Source organism: Halichoeres trimaculatus, unplaced genomic scaffold (assembly GCF_033239565.1).
Source record: "Halichoeres trimaculatus isolate MK-OKI-2021-1 unplaced genomic scaffold, fHalTri1.1 fHalTri1_scaffold_15, whole genome shotgun sequence".
In the NCBI taxonomy this organism is placed as follows: domain Eukaryota; kingdom Metazoa; phylum Chordata; class Actinopteri; order Labriformes; family Labridae; genus Halichoeres; species Halichoeres trimaculatus.
Window position 1 is genome coordinate 370,997 of NW_027437193.1, and position 17,158 is coordinate 388,154.

General features: G+C 47.8%; 1 protein-coding gene across 1 annotated transcript in view; it reads right to left on the reverse strand.

The window, feature by feature from the left end:
• adcy8 (adenylate cyclase 8 (brain)) overlaps positions 1-17,158 on the reverse strand; it is a 66,624-nt gene that overhangs the window by 5,859 nt on the left and 43,607 nt on the right. The window contains exons 8-13 of the mRNA XM_074688175.1: positions 12,245-12,345; positions 11,935-12,136; positions 9,486-9,575; positions 8,622-8,794; positions 6,200-6,278; positions 2,517-2,675 (exon numbers count right to left, since the gene is read on the reverse strand). Coding sequence (XP_074544276.1) covers positions 2,517-2,675; positions 6,200-6,278; positions 8,622-8,794; positions 9,486-9,575; positions 11,935-12,136; positions 12,245-12,345 — 804 coding nt within the window. The remainder of the gene's footprint in view (positions 1-2,516; positions 2,676-6,199; positions 6,279-8,621; positions 8,795-9,485; positions 9,576-11,934; positions 12,137-12,244; positions 12,346-17,158) is intronic.

The window sequence follows — 17,158 nt, forward strand, 5'->3', positions numbered from 1 at the left end:
ACATGAAACAGGTCCATGTTTTAACTGGTTCACGGCTGAGGAGAAATTAAAGAGCCCAGAGAATCATTCAGCCTTTCCTCCTACAGTGAGTCGGTCTGAGGGTCGGGGAGTTTTAGGTTTCTGACCCACAGGACGGTCTGTTAAAGATCCAGGTCTGACTGATCATCACAGAGCTGAGTTACCACCAGCACAAGCTAACACGCGCCGACCCTTACCCTAACCCTGACTTCCAAAGACCTGGTGAAGTGTTTTTATTGGTTTGTAAACGTTCCTCAGCTCAAAAGTAAACTCAGCAACCACGAGCGGGGTATGAGCAGCTCAGCTCTCAGCCTCTTAAACTCCAGAAAGAGCGCTCATGCATTCATGGAGGAATTGTTCCTGAAAAACCAACTCAACTCAAGGTACATGCAGCTCAGCCTGCAGCCCCTTTTTCCTTACCTCACATCAAGTTTTGTGTTTTCACTGATTTCACAGAATCTAATGAAAGACACCTGCTAACAGGAAGTGGCTCAGCTAGCAGCCCCACGAGGGAGATTAGTTTATAACCTGGAAATACTTGAACAAGATGTTTTACAGTTTGGGGTCATGTGTGTCAGCTCAGCTGGTAGCCCCTCCTGACCTCCTGACCTCCTGACCTCCTGACCTCCTGACCTCCTGACCTCCTCAGGTGGAGTCAGAGATTTGTTGAATGATGCTCCTGGTTCAGGGTTTTGCTCTGACTGACTCTGACTTTAACCCTTTAAAACCAGACGAGCTGTTTGTCCCCTGACTCAGTCCAAAGACCTTCATCAGAGGCTTCAGAGCCCATAACTGACCCGGTACTCCCAGAACAGAACCAGGGGACAATAAACAGCCTGATTAATAATGCACGGGGTGATTAGGAGCCAACCTTTCCTGATGGATGCTTCTCTAATCGTGTGGTTTTAATTAGGAGCAGAGTGATATCAGCTCTCCTCTCATGACATCCATAATTCATCGTCTGCTCGCCTCTTTGTTCCAGGGCTGATGGGAGATCAGAGGTTTGGATAGAGAAGGAGCCCACGAGGACAATGAAGCGGTTTGACTCTGGTGAGTGATAACCGTGCTCTCTGCCCGCCGCTACGAGCCGCCGCCGCTACGAGCCGCCGCCGCCGCTACGAGCCGTCGATACCAAAGAGGTGGAGGAGGAAAACCAGCAGACAGAAATGAAGGAACTCATTCTTTCTTCCATAAGTTTAACCAGGAGTGTTTCTCTGATGTGTCTGTGTTTGAGGAAGGGGTCAGTCTGTAACTTCTGGAAGGAAACCGCAGCTGGAAACCAGATCAGGGACAGAGAGCAGGCGACAGGAAGCTTCAACTGGAGGGTTTGAGTTCAAGAAACATGGAGGAAAATTCAAAACCAGAGGAGCAGAGAGGAGCAGAGAGGAGTAGAGAGGAGTAGAGAGGAGCAGAGAGGAGCAGAGAGGAGCAGAGAGGAGTAGAGAGGAGTAGAGAGGAGCAGAAAGCATGAAAATAACCCAGATCCAGTTTAGCTCCTCTGGTTTGTGGTCAGTGGAGTTTGGAGACGCGTCGTGTCTCTGGTGGAGACTTGTTGAGACAGATCCATCAGACTCACGTGTTGTTGTCGTGTGTTACTGACGACACGCGTGCAGAGCAGCTCTGTTCAGAGGGATTTGGAGCACAAAGGGAGACGGGCAGCAGAGATAAGGTGAGCACAAAGAGGAACTTCACAGAGCCGCCTGTGAGCGGCGCCGGGGCCGCTGAGGCTCTGCTGATGGAGACGAATCACTGCAGCCGACTGACAACGTGTTATTAAACCAAACCGAGAGCGTGCAGCCAAAAAAAGGCTCCCGACTGGATGGACCGCCCCTCCACTTCCCTTTCTCTGCACAGCTGTGGGAAAAGCAATTACAGAGCAGCTCTCTCCGTCTTTGTGAGCAGGGCGCTGATCCAGGAGCAGGTTCTGCTGAGATACACGAGGTAAACGTTAGCCGAATGCTAACTCTGCTCAGTTAGACCCTCAGTAACAGAGGCTGGATTCTGCTCCAGTCTCCTCACTGCTTCATGACACCATGGAGGGACAGGGCCTCAAACACCAAGGTCGTCTGGAACCAATCAGAGTGAAGGGGGTTTGTGGAGCAGGGGTCTTAAAGCGACAGCAGCTGAATCATGTGAAGCTGATACAGAGTTGAACACCCCCTCTTTAAGAGAAAAGGTTTAAAGCTGGGCCTCCTCCTGACATATCTATGGATCGTAGCTGTTAGTGCCCACATTTCTTTGCCCTTGTTCGTGTTTTTCAGACGTCAGGTGACGTCATATCTTATCTCACACCTGGTCTTCATTTTACGATCAGTGGGCTTTGACAAACCTCTCCAGAGCCAGTAGAGGGCATCACTGAGTCTATCCACTCCTTAACAGTCGCTACATCAAAGTGTCAGAGTCTGGTCCAGGAGGTGGAGCTCTGGCTCCTCTCCGTACTGACTGACACCTACATGAGGAGTGAAGGAGTTTATCAGTGAGCGGAGCTCTGTGCAGACCTCGTTGTCCCGGTCCTTCTCCAGGAAGTGTCGGGCCACGTGGCTGGGCAGGATGTTCCTCAGCATGTTCTCGTTGTGTTCTCGCAGCTCCTTCATTTCGTTGATCTCCTCTTTGGCCTGGACGCGCCACAGGAAGTCCAGACGGGCCGTGTACTCCAGCTAGAGAGGGGAAAAACACAAGGCGAGAGCAGGAAGTGAGTCATGTGACCTCCACAACAAACGCACGCGTCTGAAGACTCAGCAGTCAACCAATCATCCACAGAGAGAGGATCAGGAGACTCAGAGGTTTCAGGATCATCATCTGAGGTTTCTGGTCGTCTGTTAGCGCCGTTAGCTCAGGTCAGGAGTCACACAGAGAAACAAACGAGGAAGAAATGAGTTTCCTGTGAACACAGCTAACACAGAGTCAGACGTTAGAGCCGATCGAAGCCGTCAGGGCTCAGTCTGCAGAAAAACTAAAAACACAGAAAGTGAAAATCACTTTTCAGGGAGCAGGCAGATAAGCCTGTGAGGACTCTTCTGTGATTGGTGGAATGAGTTTTATGATTTTTCCTGCTATCAATTAGTCCTTTAATCACATGAGTGAATGCTAAGTGCAGTTTAATCTTCAGAGTTTTAATTAGAAGGGGAATCCTGCAGGGCTGGTTTGGTTGGAGAATAATGAGGCAGCGTTTGCTGAAATAACACCAGTTAACCAACGTGACCTCTGGGTGCAGAGCAGGGCCACGCTTTGATTTAGAGCGGCGTGTTAACCCTCAGAGAGGGGCCGAGGAACAGGCTAATAAAGCAGGATTAGAGCTGCCGTCATGTCTCCGCTGGATAATCCTGTTAGCTGCAGCCACGTCCGCGGTTTGGGCTCTTTAAATAAATTAAGATAATAAACACGGAGCAGATTCAGGCCTGAACTCAGTCTGTGCAAAGTGCTGTGGGTCACAAAGAGCTCCTGTCAGAGTTTCTGCTTTACAGCGTTTCTACCAGAGTCACTTTAAACTTTAAGGTTTACTCCACCGTACGTTCGTCAGGCTGTTCACAGGAAACACAAGAAGATTCAGGAGAGGAACGATCTGGTCTGAACGCTGAGCTGAGGAATCACTGAGCTAAAGAGGAGCGTGTTGGTCTATCCGCTCTCTAATCATCCGCCCGTCTCCTCTGTGTCTCTGACCAAAGACGGCCCAGGCCCACATGATGAGCCGTGTACCAGCAGCTGGGACACAGTGCAGGAGGAGGAGACTGTGAATGTTGTTTTTTCATTTGAACCAGTCCTGAATCAGAGCGTGAGATGAGACGGGCAGATCTGGATCAGAGACTCCTCTGTCCCCCTGCTCCAACAGGCTCCTCCTCACAGCACAGGAAGTCCTCCCCTAAAGTCTCTGCAGCTGCACCAACATCTCCAGATCAGCAAAGTCTGAACACCCTCTGGAAAAGCCCAAACGTCTCGGTCAGTCACCTCCAGACAAACTTCATCCTGGGCTGGATCAAGACTCTTAGACCAAAACCACATTCTACAGTTCAAAACCAAGTGCCACTTACTGGAGTTTAAGATCCAATGAGTTTGATTCTGGAGTCTAGAAAACAAACAGTGTGGAGTCTAGAATCAAGACATACTCCAGAGTTTACACCTGAAGCCACATTTCAGTCTCCAGAATCAAAGCCACATCCTGGAGTCTAGAAACAAAACCGTAGTCTGGAGTCAGAGGTCAAAGAGAGACTCTGGTTCTTGAACAAAAGCTTTGGTCTAGAGTTTAAGGCTGGAGCCCTGTATGGATTGAAGGGTCAAAGCCCCGTTCTGAAGTCTAGACCCAGAGCTACACGTCTTAATTCAGACCAACATTCAAGCTTAGTTGATCTTAGTTGATGGGCAGTTTCAGGAGCCTAAGATCCAGACCACATTCTACAGATTCAAGACCATAAACCACGTTCTGGAGTTCATGGACAAAGTTTCATTCTAGAGTTCACAATAAAAAACACACAGTGTGGAGTTAAGAAGCACAGACGTGTTCAAGGGAATAAGGTTCATTCTACATCCCAGACTCTAGATCAAAACCACATTCTGGACTCAAGATCAAGACCACATTCTGGACTCTAGATCAAAACCACATTCTGGACTCTAGATCAAAACCACATTCTGGACTCTAGATCAAAACCACATTCTGGACTCTAGATCAAAACCACACACTGGACTCTAGAATTAAAACCACATTCTGGACTCTAGAATTAAAACCACACACTGGACTCTAGATCGAAACCACATTCTGGACTCTAGATCAAAACCACATTCTGGACTCTAGATCGAAACCACATTCTGGACTCTAGATCAAAACCACATTCTGGACTCTAGATCGAAACCACATTCTGGACTGTAGACCAAAACCACATTCTGGACTCTAGATCGAAACCACATTCTGGACTGTAGATCAAAACCACATTCTGGACTCTAGTTAAAAACCACATTCTGGACCCTAGAATTAAAACCACACTCTGGACTCTAGATCGAAACCACATTCTGGACTCTAGATCAAAACCACATTCTGGACTCTAGATCAAAACCACATTCTGGACTCTAGATCGAAACCACATTCTGGACTCTAGATCAAAACCACATTCTGGCCTCTAGATCGAAACCACATTCTGGACTCTAGATCGAAACCACATTCTGGACTCTAGAATTAAAACTACATTCTGGACTCTCTTACTTTCTATGTCTAGAATCAAAGCCATGTGAACCAGTACTTGATCTTGTTACTTCACTGAGTCCAGAATCAGAGCTCGTTCTGGAAACTGGAAGTCAAACTCTGGAGTCTCAGACCAAAGATCCAGCGACACAGGTTTGTCCTGGGAAGACAGCAGGAAGTGGAAACACGTCCAGCGTCAGAGAAAATGAATTTGTTCAGTGAATCTGGAGAGAAAATTTGTGGATTATCATCAAATCTAGAAACTTCCGGCTCAGATTGTTCCTGTGAAACAGCTGTACCCAGGGTTAGTCCTGTAGACCAGGGCACAAAGGGTTAAACCAGTCTAACCAGTCTGTTCTGCTCTCACTCAGGCCTGAGACAAAAACCTGAAAATGAAAAATGAAGATGTTTCCTCTGCAGCTCGTTCCTGATCCCTGAACACCAGCCGCTGATCACTGTGTCCAAACAGATCGAAGCGTCAGCTCTGTCTGATAACGGCGCTGGATCAGATCCAGCTCTGCACTGAACCTCGCCGTTAACCATCCCTTTGATTTACTCTCTGCTGTCTCTGCCCGCCGCGCACAGAGCTGTGAGAGCTGCACGCCTCCCGCTGCGAGCTGTTATTGTCTCTGCTTTGCAACAAGTGCTGCGACTGACCTTGAGAGGAATCGATACGGGAGCAGATGACTTCAGACGAGACCGCTCTCCACTTTCACGCAGCTACAAAAGACCTTCAATTAAGCTCGTCTGTCCTCCATGTCTGACCGCTGCTGCGCCGCCGACTGAACCGCTGCCGCGCCGCCGACTGAGCCGCTACCGCGCTGCTGACCGAGCCGCTGACTGAGCCGCTGACTGAGCCGTCACAGGTTTCCACAGAGAGCGACAGACTGCACCACTGCTTTATAAAAACACTGGTTCACGGTCTGAGAGGAGTGCGTTTGTGTCACGTCTGTCCTCCCTGAGCGTCTGTGAGCGTGGCGTCTCTGTGATGAAGATGGTTTGTGACCTCACCTGTTGGCCGTGGTAGAACACGGCGAGGAGGAACATGGCCATCAGGAGTAAAGACGTCTCTTTGGTCCCCAGAAAGTTTCTGTTGGAATGAAAAGAGGAAAGACACAGATCAAAGACGAGCTTCACCTCCAACCAGCACCAGCACCTCCTCCATCCCTCTGGAGGAGACGAGTCAGGATCCGCCCACGGAGAGCCGAGGTAAACACACACAGCAGCTACAGTCTAAAGTTTCCCTCTCAGTCCTGAGTCCAGAATCAAAGTCTGGAGTTACTCTGATCTTTCCTATAAACCACAATAATCTATCTGAACCCGTCGTGACCCCTGCTGATCCTCAGGTCTTTGTCGGAGCGGGTCACTCCTGGATCATCAGATGGAGAGGCTGAGTGTGAGACCCTCAGAGGAAGAACCAGACCGGCCTGCTGCTCCTCTTCCTCTGAGCCTCTTCATCCTGACCTGTCCTCCTACTGTCTCAGAGGCCGTAAATGAGTGTGACTCCCCCTGCACCCTTCAGCGCCCCAACAGATACCTCTGCTGCGCTGCTGCTGCTGCTGCTGCTGCTGCTGCTGCTGCTGCTGCTGCTGCTGCTGCTGCTGCTGCTGCTGCTGCTGCTGCGGCTGCTGCTGCTGCTGCTGCTGCTGCTGCTGCTGCTGCGGCTGCTGCTCTGCTGCTGCTGCTCTGCTGCTGCTGCTGCTGCTGCGAGGACATGATTTCTCCCCCTCTCTGTTACATGCTTCTATAAACCCAGGCTTAAAGGTCATGGTACTGGCTAAGAGAACACCTGCGAGATGAGTTTTCACACATTTGCAACATTTATGTCAGAAAAAGGTCAAAGTGGCTCCGCTCTGCTTTTCTGGAGCAGGATGCAGCTAAAACTGGACACAAAGAAACACGATGTCCCTGAAGTTCAGAGTGAACTCAGTTTACCCACGAAGCCTTCGTCTGTAACTTTGATCAGCAAACCACGTAAAACTGAATCAAACCTGACTCTATCTGCTGAAATAAACAAAGGGCTGTGTTTTCTTCAGTCAGGGGGGACTGGGATGATCGACCAGTAAAAATGTACCAACCATTTCAAGAAACCAGGCTGAGCCCAAAGAGTGACGGGTCAGGCTGAGGTCTGGTGACCCCAAAAACTATGTCCAGTTCAGCTCCCTAAACCTCTCCACCTCTTCTTCACCAATTCTGCTCTTTCTAGAGTCTTAAACTGTGGCTGAACCGTGAGTCTCTGACCAAAGCTTCCTCCAGGAACCAAGATTAAAGCCAGATTAATAAATCTAATATCAGAGCTACTTCTGGATTATATTACACTGTTTTAGACCCTTAAACTACAGCAACAAAAAGGAGACCTAGGATCTAAACCGCTTTCTCGAGTGTGAGAGCAGAGCCACTTCTAGAGTCTCAGATAAAAGCAAGAATCCAGAGTCTAAGACCAAAGTGATGCTTTGATATCTTGAACAAAAACCCGTAGGGGTCTGGGGTTTCAGACCAAAGCCTCGTTTAGACTGCAAACCAAAACCCCATTCTGGAGCCTTTCCAGTACTGTCCTGGCACATGCAAGAGTCAAAGGTCAAAGCCACATTAGTGGGTCCAGAATGAAAGTCTAAGACCAAAACCACATTTTGGGGTTAGGGTTAGGGTTACGTAACATTCAAGCCTGATTCTGTAGACTAGAACTGAAGCCACTTTGTGGAGACTGAAACCCAATCTACTTTCTAGATTCTAGAATCAGACACATTCAAGAGTTTAAGACTGAAGCTGGATTCTGGACTGTAAGGTCACTTCCTGGATTATTGAATCCAGAAGCTTTTCAGGGTCTTTTCCCAAAGACACATTCTAGAAATTTAAACTAGAGCAACAATCAGACCGTAGGAGTCTGTGTGTCCTGGTCTGTTACAGCGTGGTCTCTGAGTGTGTTTCTGGTTTTCTGGAGTTTTTTTTTTCTGTGCTGCCTGTGAAGCCAATTTCACTTCAAGGGACAAAAAAGCTGAAGTTGAGAAAAGTTGATGTTGAAAAGATCAAAAGCAGATTCTGAAGTCTAGAATCAAAACTGTTTGCAAACTTGATCTAGTTTCATTCTTGAGTCTAGAACCAGAGGAACATTCTTCAGTACTTGGGTCTAGGCCATGACCCTTAGTCTGAGATCAAAGTCTCCTTCTAGACCCCAGAATCCGTCAACACTCTTTTTTTAAGACTACTGTCCCTACATCGTTTATTTTTTTAACCAATCAGCAGCGAGCACTCAACACTGCTGGGGCACCTCTGGGTCCAGAGGGGCTGGTTTATAGGGGGCGCTGTTTGGTTTTCCCATCCTGAACCTTTTCTCTGGGAGCTGTAACAGAGAGCTGGAGCTGGACCGAGCAGCTGAATGTTTCCACAGACACGTCCTGGTTTCTAACTGAACACGCCCGGAACCAGCACTCACTCTGTGTTGTGGTGGACGGTGTCGTAGCGAACGAACAGGGATTTGTAGAACGCTTCGGTCAGCAGGGTGTAGATGGCGATCATCACCAGCAGAACCGCCAACTTCAGCACCGAGTTCAGCCGCAGGAACACCGCACACGTCACCATGGCCAGGACCCCCGTGAAGACGAAATACTGCAGAAACAGAGGGGGGTGGGGTTACACTGTGTCAGTGGACTGTCAGAAACAGAGAGGGGTGGGGTTACACTGTGTCAGTGCACCGTCAGAAACAGAGAGGGGTGGGGTTACACTGTGTCAGTGGACCGTCAGAAACAGAGGGGGGTGGGGTTACACTGTGTCAGTGGACCGTCAGAAACAGAGAGGGGTGGGGTTACACTGTGTCAGTGGACCATCAGAAACAGAGGGGGGTGGGGTTACACTGTGTCAGTGGACCATCAGAAACAGAGGGGGGTGGGGTTACACTGTGTCAGTGGACCGTCAGAAACAGAGGGGGGTGGGGTTACACTGTGTGAGTGCACCATCAGAAACAGGGCGGGGTGGGTGGAGGGTAAATCTGGTTTACCTGTTTCCCTCTGACTGGGCTTTAATCCAGCCTTGACTCCCCACCACCTTCTGGAGGGAATGAAGTTTGTGACTCGTTCGTACAAACACTCGATGACTCCACCAACCAGCTGTGTATTGTGGATGTGGGCTCTGTGACACCCTCACGGCTCCATCACTCCTCCCTAACTGAGGCGACACCCCCCTCTGGGTGCCAGCAGATGTCCAATATCTTTAATTCATTATTTTGCTGCTGTTGCAAGTTTGAAAAAAGAAACTACAACAGATGGTCCTGAGCTAAATTTCAAACATCATTTGTTGGTACCTCTGGGTAGAAGCAGATGTCCGGGATGGTGGCCGACGCGTTGAACGTCTGGTTCCTGAACGTGCTGGGCTTGTCAAAGTCGCACCACAGCTGTGAGAGACAAACACAGAGGGTTTGTGTACGATCACAGGTTCAGTGTGTTTTCATTTTATCAACACGCCTTCATGCATCAGCAGCACGTGACAAATAAGAAGGCTCAGACTGAGCTCATGATCCACACCGAGCACCCACTGTGACGCCAGGCAGTGTGGGGTGACGCAGTGGGAAGGGATGCAGTGTGTAGTGATGCAGTGTGACAGATGCAGTGGGTAGTGTTGCAGTGTGAAGTGGAGGAGTGTGAAATGACGCAGTGGGAAGTGATGCAGTGTGAAGTGACGCAGTGTGTAGTGATGCAGTGTGAGAGATGCAGTGGGTAGTGTTGCAGTGTGAAGTGGAGGAGTGTGAAATGACGCAGTGGGAAGTGATGCAGTGTGAAGTGTCGCAGCGTGTAGTGACACTGTGTGAAGTGATGCAGTGTGAGAAGTGCAGTGTAATGTGATGCAGGAGGAAGTGAAGCAGTGTGAAGTGAGCTGATGCAGTGTGAAGTGACGCAGTGTGAAGTGATTCAGTGTGAGGTGACCCAGTGTGAGGTGATGCAGTGTGAAGTGACGCAGTGTGAAGTGATGCAGTGTGAGGTGACACAGTGTGAGGTGATGCAGTGTGAAGTGACGCAGTGTTAAGTGACACATTGTGAAGTGACGCAGTGTGAAGTGATGCAGTGTGAGAGATGCAGTGTGAAGTGATTCAGTGTGAAGTGATTCAGTGTGAAGTGATGCAGTGTGAGGTGATGCAGTGTGAAGTGATGCAATGTGAAGTGATGCAGTATGAGGTGATGCAGTTTGAGCTGATGCAGTGTGAAGTGACGCAGTGTGAAGTGATGCAGTGTGAAGTGACGCAGTGTGAAGTTACACAGTGTATAGTGATGCAGTGTGAGTTGACGCAGTGTGAAGTGATGCAGTTTGGGAAGTGCAGCGTGAAGTGAAGCAGTGTGAGAAGTGCAGTGTGAGGTGACGCAGTGTGAAGTGATTCAGTGTGAAGTGACACTGTGTGAGAGATGCAGTGTGAAGTGATGCAGTGTGAAGAGACGCAGTGTGAAGTGATGCAGTGTGAAGAGACGCAGTGTGAAGTGACACAGTGTGAGAGATGCAGTGTGAAGTGATGCAGTGTGAAGTGATGCAGTGTGAAGTGATGCAGTGTGAAGTGATGCAGTGTGAAGAGACGCAGTGTGAAGTGATGCAGTGTGAAGAGACGCAGTGTGAAGTGACACAGTGTGAGAGATGCAGTGTGAAGTGATGCAGTGTGAAGTGATGCAGTGTGAAGTGATGCAGTGTGAAGTGATGCAGTGTGAGAGATGCAGTGTGAAGTGATGCAGTGTGAGGTGATGCAGTGTGAAGTGATGCAGTGTGAGAGATGCAGTGTGAAGTGATGCAGTGTGAAGTGACGCAGTGTGAGAGATGCAGTGTGAAGTGATGCAGTGTGAAGAGACGCAGTGTGAAGAGACGCAGTGTGAAGTGATGCAGTGTGAAGTGATGCAGTGTGAAGAGATGCAGTGTGAAGTGATGCAGTTTGAGCTGATGCAGTGTGAGGTGATGCAGTGTGAGGTGATGCAGTGTGAAGTGATGCAGTGTGAAGTGATGCAGTTTGAGCTGATGCAGTGTGAAGTGATGCAGTGTGAAGTGATGCAGTGTGAAGTGATGCAGTTTGAGCTGATGCAGTGTGAGGTGATGCAGTGTGAGGTGATGCAGTGTGAGGTGATGCAGTGTGAAGTGATGCAGTGTGAGGTGATGCAGTGTGAAGTGATGCAGTTTGAGCTGATGCAGTGTGAAGTGATGCAGTTTGAGCTGATGCAGTGTGAGGTGATGCAGTGTGAGGTGATGCAGTGTGAGGTGATGCAGTGTGAGAGATGCAGTGTGAAGTGATGCAGTTTGAGCTGATGCAGTGTGAAGTGATGCAGTTTGAGCTGATGCAGTGTGAGGTGATGCAGTGTGAGGTGATGCAGTATGAGGTGATGCAGTGTGAAGTGATGCAGTGTGAGGTGATGCAGTATGAGGTGATGCAGTGTGAAGTGATGCAGTGTGAGGTGATGCAGTGTGAAGTGATGCAGTGTGAAGTGATGCAGTGTGAGGTGATGCAGTGTGAGGTGATGCAGTATGAGGTGATGCAGTGTGAAGTGATGCAGTGTGAGGTGATGCAGTGTGAAGTGATGCAGTGTGAAGTGATGCAGTGTGAGGTGATGCAGTGTGAAGTGATGCAGTGTGAGGTGATGCAGTGTGAAGTGATGCAGTGTGAGGTGATGCAGTGTGAAGTGATGCAGTATAAGGTGATGCAGTGTGAGGTGATGCAGTGTGAGGTGATGCAGTGTGAGGTGATGCAGTGTGAAGCAACCAAACATAAGGTAATTTAGACTCACTATATTGATCATGGCTGCCAGGAAGTTGATGAGGATGGATACGAAGATGATGACGTTGCGTGCGGTGTAGGTCTCGTTGATCCAGCAGCACGCCTTTCGTAAAACCAGAGGCAGACACTTGTAGTCTTCAGCTGTGGTGACGAGGACCAGGCAGGAGTGGAGGACGATGAGGATTGAAAACTGGATCACCATGGTCACCATCCTGCAGAAACAGGAACAATAAGAGCTTTTCAAAAGCCCGGAGAGAGAAACAGGGACCAGGGTCTGATCTGGATCCAGGGAAACCTTTAACACTCTGTCCATGCTTTACCTGGCCGAGGGAAGGAGACTCTGGATGGTGGTGATGAAGATGAGCACGATGAAGGCGCACACCAGGTTGGACTTGAAGACCTCGTCTCTCATTTGGGAGTACTGCACGGTTGAAAGAAGAAGAAGAAGAAGACAGAGGGGGAGTAAAAGAGAGAGGAGTGAGGTGAGGGGAGGAGGGAGACGCTCGTCCTCACACAGACAGAAAGGACCGGAAGCTTTGGAAGCGCCGCAGACACACCAACGCAACGACACACACACATGCAACGGCTCAAACACAAGCGTTAGAGAGAGACAGGAGCTGGTGGGTTAGCTGTGGGGTCCTGGGAAAGGTGCAAAGCTTACCAACACAACGCTAGCTGTTAGCCGTTAGCTGGGGACAGAAACACAAAGCTACAAAGGTGCTAACTGTGCGGCTAAACTGATGGTGGGCTAACTGCTAATCAAAGTCTCAGATCCTTACAAAGCAATGCTAACAGCCTAGCTCTGATTACCCAAAGCTAACAGGCTAACTATCTTTACATTAACCTGTGAAGGACAAGAGCTAACAGCTAAGCTAGCACTGAAACCCTGCCTCACATCCATGAACCCTCAGACTTTATGACGCCCCCTGTCTTCAGTTGTGGTCTTTAAAAAGCTCGTACATGAAGGATTTACACACAGATTCTGTTTCAGGTCCTGAAACTTGTTGTTGCTGAGCTGTTTTTTTGGAGAATGACTAGTGAAACAGGAAGTGTTAGCGTTAGCATGGAGCAGAATGGTAGAAATGTCAAAGTGACCCAGCTGAACCTGACGCTGATTATTTCCCTGATCAAAGATCGGACAGTCGGTAAAAACAGAGGACCGGAGCCACAGTGAACGTTAGAATATACGACTCAGAGATTAAATTTGAAAAAGTGAGGGAATAAAGTCAGAGCACTTTTCAGAAAGTCGTTTTCTGACAAGAATAAAGAGGTGAGAGATTAAAGCTGTGACGCTCAGGATTCAATTCACAATGAAACAAAACTTCAGATTTAAATTACACAGGAATGAAGTCGTATCATTCCTGTCTCTGCCTGGGTCAGTAAACAAAGTTGAAGATTTTAAGTCACAAGAAATGAATCAAAACGTGATAAGAGTAAAGTCATAATGTAACGTTATGAGGATCAGGTCAGAAAGTTACTTTATTTATACTCGAAGTTAAAGGAGAAAAAGTCGGAGAGTGTCATGACCCAAGTCCCAGTCCTCACAGACTGAAGTCGTAACATAACAAAATGTAATTTACCACAATATTTAACATGATTAGAGTCTTTATTCTACCAGGATTAAGGCGTAAAGTTTCATGATTAAAATCCTAATGTTACCGGTATAATTTCGTAACGTGATGCAGGTCGTAATGTTGTGAGGGTAAAGTCGTAAAGACGTGACGCTCTGAGACGAGAACACTGAAACATTCAAACTTCTCTTTTCAAACACTGTGTTTTTTCTCCTGCCCTCATCACGTTAGTCTGGAGACGTTTCAGCTTACATTTTTCATCAGTTTGACTTTCTTTCATGATGTTAAAACTTCTCTCCCTGACAGTACGACTTTGTTTCTGTTACGTTCGCACTTTTTCTCCAACTGTAACTTTTCCTTGGATTTTTCACCGTGGCCCTGATCCTCTGAGGTCAAACTCAGACGTTACTGAAATCACAGTTTGGTGGTTTTGACCCTCGGTGAACTTTGAGGATTGTCGCAGGTCGTTTGAAGATAAAATCAGTTTCTGTTTTTAGTCTTTTCCTTTCACTGGCGTCTAACTGATGATGAGCTCCCTGACTCCTCTCAGTCCCCATGGCCCCCCGCTGCCCCCCTCCTTGCTCTGTCTCTTTCTCAAAGGATGCTGGGAAATTAGCAAGAGGATGCTCCACGTTTCTCCACAACTTTGGCAAAAAATGAACAAATTGAAAGAATAAATGAGGGAGGCCAACAGCAAATCACTGCACATTAACTGAAGAGGATCAGAGAGGACAACCAATGAAAAATAAGGAAGTTACTCAGGATGGGGGGGGGCGTATGAAACTCAAAGGTCAGAGGTGAGCTCAGCCATCGAACCAAAGATGGAAAGAAAAGGACAAAAAGGAGCAGCAGAGTCTGAATTCACCAGAGAAAAAAAGTTAGCTTCAGTTTGACGTCTGAGATCTGCTGATTCTGACGAAACATCTCATTGGCTCTCTGTGGGTCATGGTTAACGTGGTAGGAGCGCAGCAACATAAGCCCCGCCCCTAACTTTGCTACAGTAGCTTTAAACAGGGCAGAGTTAGAGAGGTCGGCCTCATGTTTGACGTGGCGAGAAAGGAGCTGCAGACGTGTCCTTCAGGAGAGGGTGGAGGTGGTTTTCTGCTAACGGAGGTTCTGGGCTCTCTGCTCCAAACTGACGGAGGGACTCAACCCGTAACATCCAGCCCTGTGCTCCTTCTCAGAGCCTCCTCTTCCTCCTCCAGCTGCAGCGGCTCAAACCTTCTCATCAGGTCCTGAGATGTTTCGTCAGAATCAGAGACGCTTCGTCTGTAAGGTCAGAAAACTTCTTTTTTTTTTTCTTTAGTGAGTGCAGCGTGCTCCTGTGAAAAGAGGAAAAAGGAAGTTGAACCAGTCAACTTTTTCCACAACACTGGGAAGGAGGGGCGGGGCGATGGACTGGACGTCATGAGTAAACTGAAGGTGGCGCTCCAACCTGAGCAGGAAACATTACCGTAGAGTTCAGCTGCACAGCAGAGTAAAAATGAGGAAATTAAAGCCAAATTCAAACATTGAGGAAGATTTCAAAAAACTTTTTAATGTTCTGATAAAATCTGCTGGGACAGGCTGTGTTTACTGTGTTTTAATGGAGTCTGAAGAGTCCATCAGTTCATACGTTTACCACCGTCCACCTGTGGAGCTCATACCATGTTTTCAAGCTGCAGCTCAGCCACCTGACACCAGAGGGGGCTGCAGCTCCACTTAATGGATACTGCAGTCATATCATATAAAGCTCTACAACCTGGATGTAAACACGCACAGATGACAGCTGGTATTTTGTAACATATAGTGTCGATAATGGAGACTAAGTTGTAGTTACACCACCCTCTGAATGATTTTTTTATTATTATTATTTTCTATTTATTTATTTTAAGCAAAGAGTAAAAAAAAACATGTAAGGCTAGCACAGGCTCTTTTTCTCTAAATTAAAGCAGATTAAAAAACCCAAATATTTTCTCCTTTTTGCTTCTTTCTGTGCCTTTGTGACATTTCTAAAATAAAAAAGAATAAACTTTAAAAAAATGTAATGTTTGCAAAGTCTTCAATTTTTTTTTAATTTAGCAAAAAAAAAAAAAAAAAAATTTTAATTTTAGATTTATTTATTTATTTTTTTTACAAAATTTGGAAATGTTTCATCACATGCAAAATTGTATAAATTTCTAAACCTTTTTGTTTAGATAATTCTGAGCTAGATTTTAACTCTGTTTAGAATTGTATCCACTTTGATGTCTCTATGGTGGGAGTAAAGTAGATTCTGTGGCTGCAGAACGACTGTAATCCAGCTGAGCTGAGGGTCAAACGCTCCTGTGAAACTGAAGGTTGCAGATTCCTGGTGCAGGTGTTAGGAGTTTGACCCTTTGAGACGTCCTTTCATGCTTCATGTATCTTAGACTCAGATTTGGTTTTGCCAGAACTTTCCACCTGCTCCTACATCTGTGAATAAAAAGACAAATGATCAAATTAAGCTGCTAAAAACCTGAAATGTTGAATTAAGTTTGATTCCTGTTTCTTATTTTGGGCCAGGTGATGAAACACGTCATAAATAACTCATGTAATTATCTTTTTAATTTTCTTCTCTCAGATCACGTCACACATTTTCCTTTCGTGGGGTCTGACATGAAAACTTTGGGTCCATGCGTTTGCTGACGACACTCTTCAGACTCCATAGAGACCGGTCTGTGGTCCCCACCACCAGGTGGTGCTGATGAGACCGACCGGTGTAAATGCTGATGCTTACAGAGGGATCCTGGATCTCCAGGCGCCTTTAGCTTACTCATGACAAAAAGAAAAAGTGTTTGGCTCCTGATTGGCTCCTGTGAGTCGTGGTCGTAGAGGTGTGAGGAGGAGAGAGAAAGAAACAACAGTCATCTGTCTAAAACCCCAGCTACCTTCTCTTCCAGGCTGGAGTCTTTAAACATCAGTGAGAAAGGCTTGATATGCTCTCTTCTCAACTTATCGCCACTCCGTAAGTCGATGGCGCTCTCTATTCGCTTGTTAATTTCCTCAGGACCAGAGTGGACATGCAAAGCTTGTGCGAGATGGTTTGGAAGCAGATTTATCGAATTTCTCGTTAGGGCAGCCAGAGTCTAGGGGGAAAGCACATGCACAGAGATGAACCTGCTTGTCCCCCTGCTTGGTTTCATTCAAGGTACAAATGAAAAGAAGAACAGACACAGTTACGTTCAGAGCATTCACCAGGACACAGAGAGGAGGAGAGGAGGAGGAGGAGGAGGAGGAGGAGGAGGAGGAGGAGGAGGAGGTGGAGGGGACCAGCACTGGCTGTCAGACAGACGGCTCAGAGCAGCTCATGCACCTCTCAGTCAGCAGCAGGGTGGTGGTGGTGGTGGTGGTGGTGGAGATGGAGCTGGTTATGGAGGAAACACTGAGCGTGGATGGATGGATGGAGGAGAGCTGAACAGCAGAGAGAGAGAGAGACTGGCTGAACAGCAGAGAGAGAGAGAGAGAGAGACTGGCTGAACAGCAGAGAGAGAGAGACGGGCTGAACAGCAGAGAGAGAGAGAGACTGGCTGAACAGCAGAGAGAGAGAGACGGGCTGAACAGCAGAGAGAGAGAGAGAGAGAGACTGGCTGAACAGCAGAGAGAGAGAGACGGGCTGAACAGCAGAGAGAGAGAGACGGGCTGAACAGCAGAGAGAGAGAGACT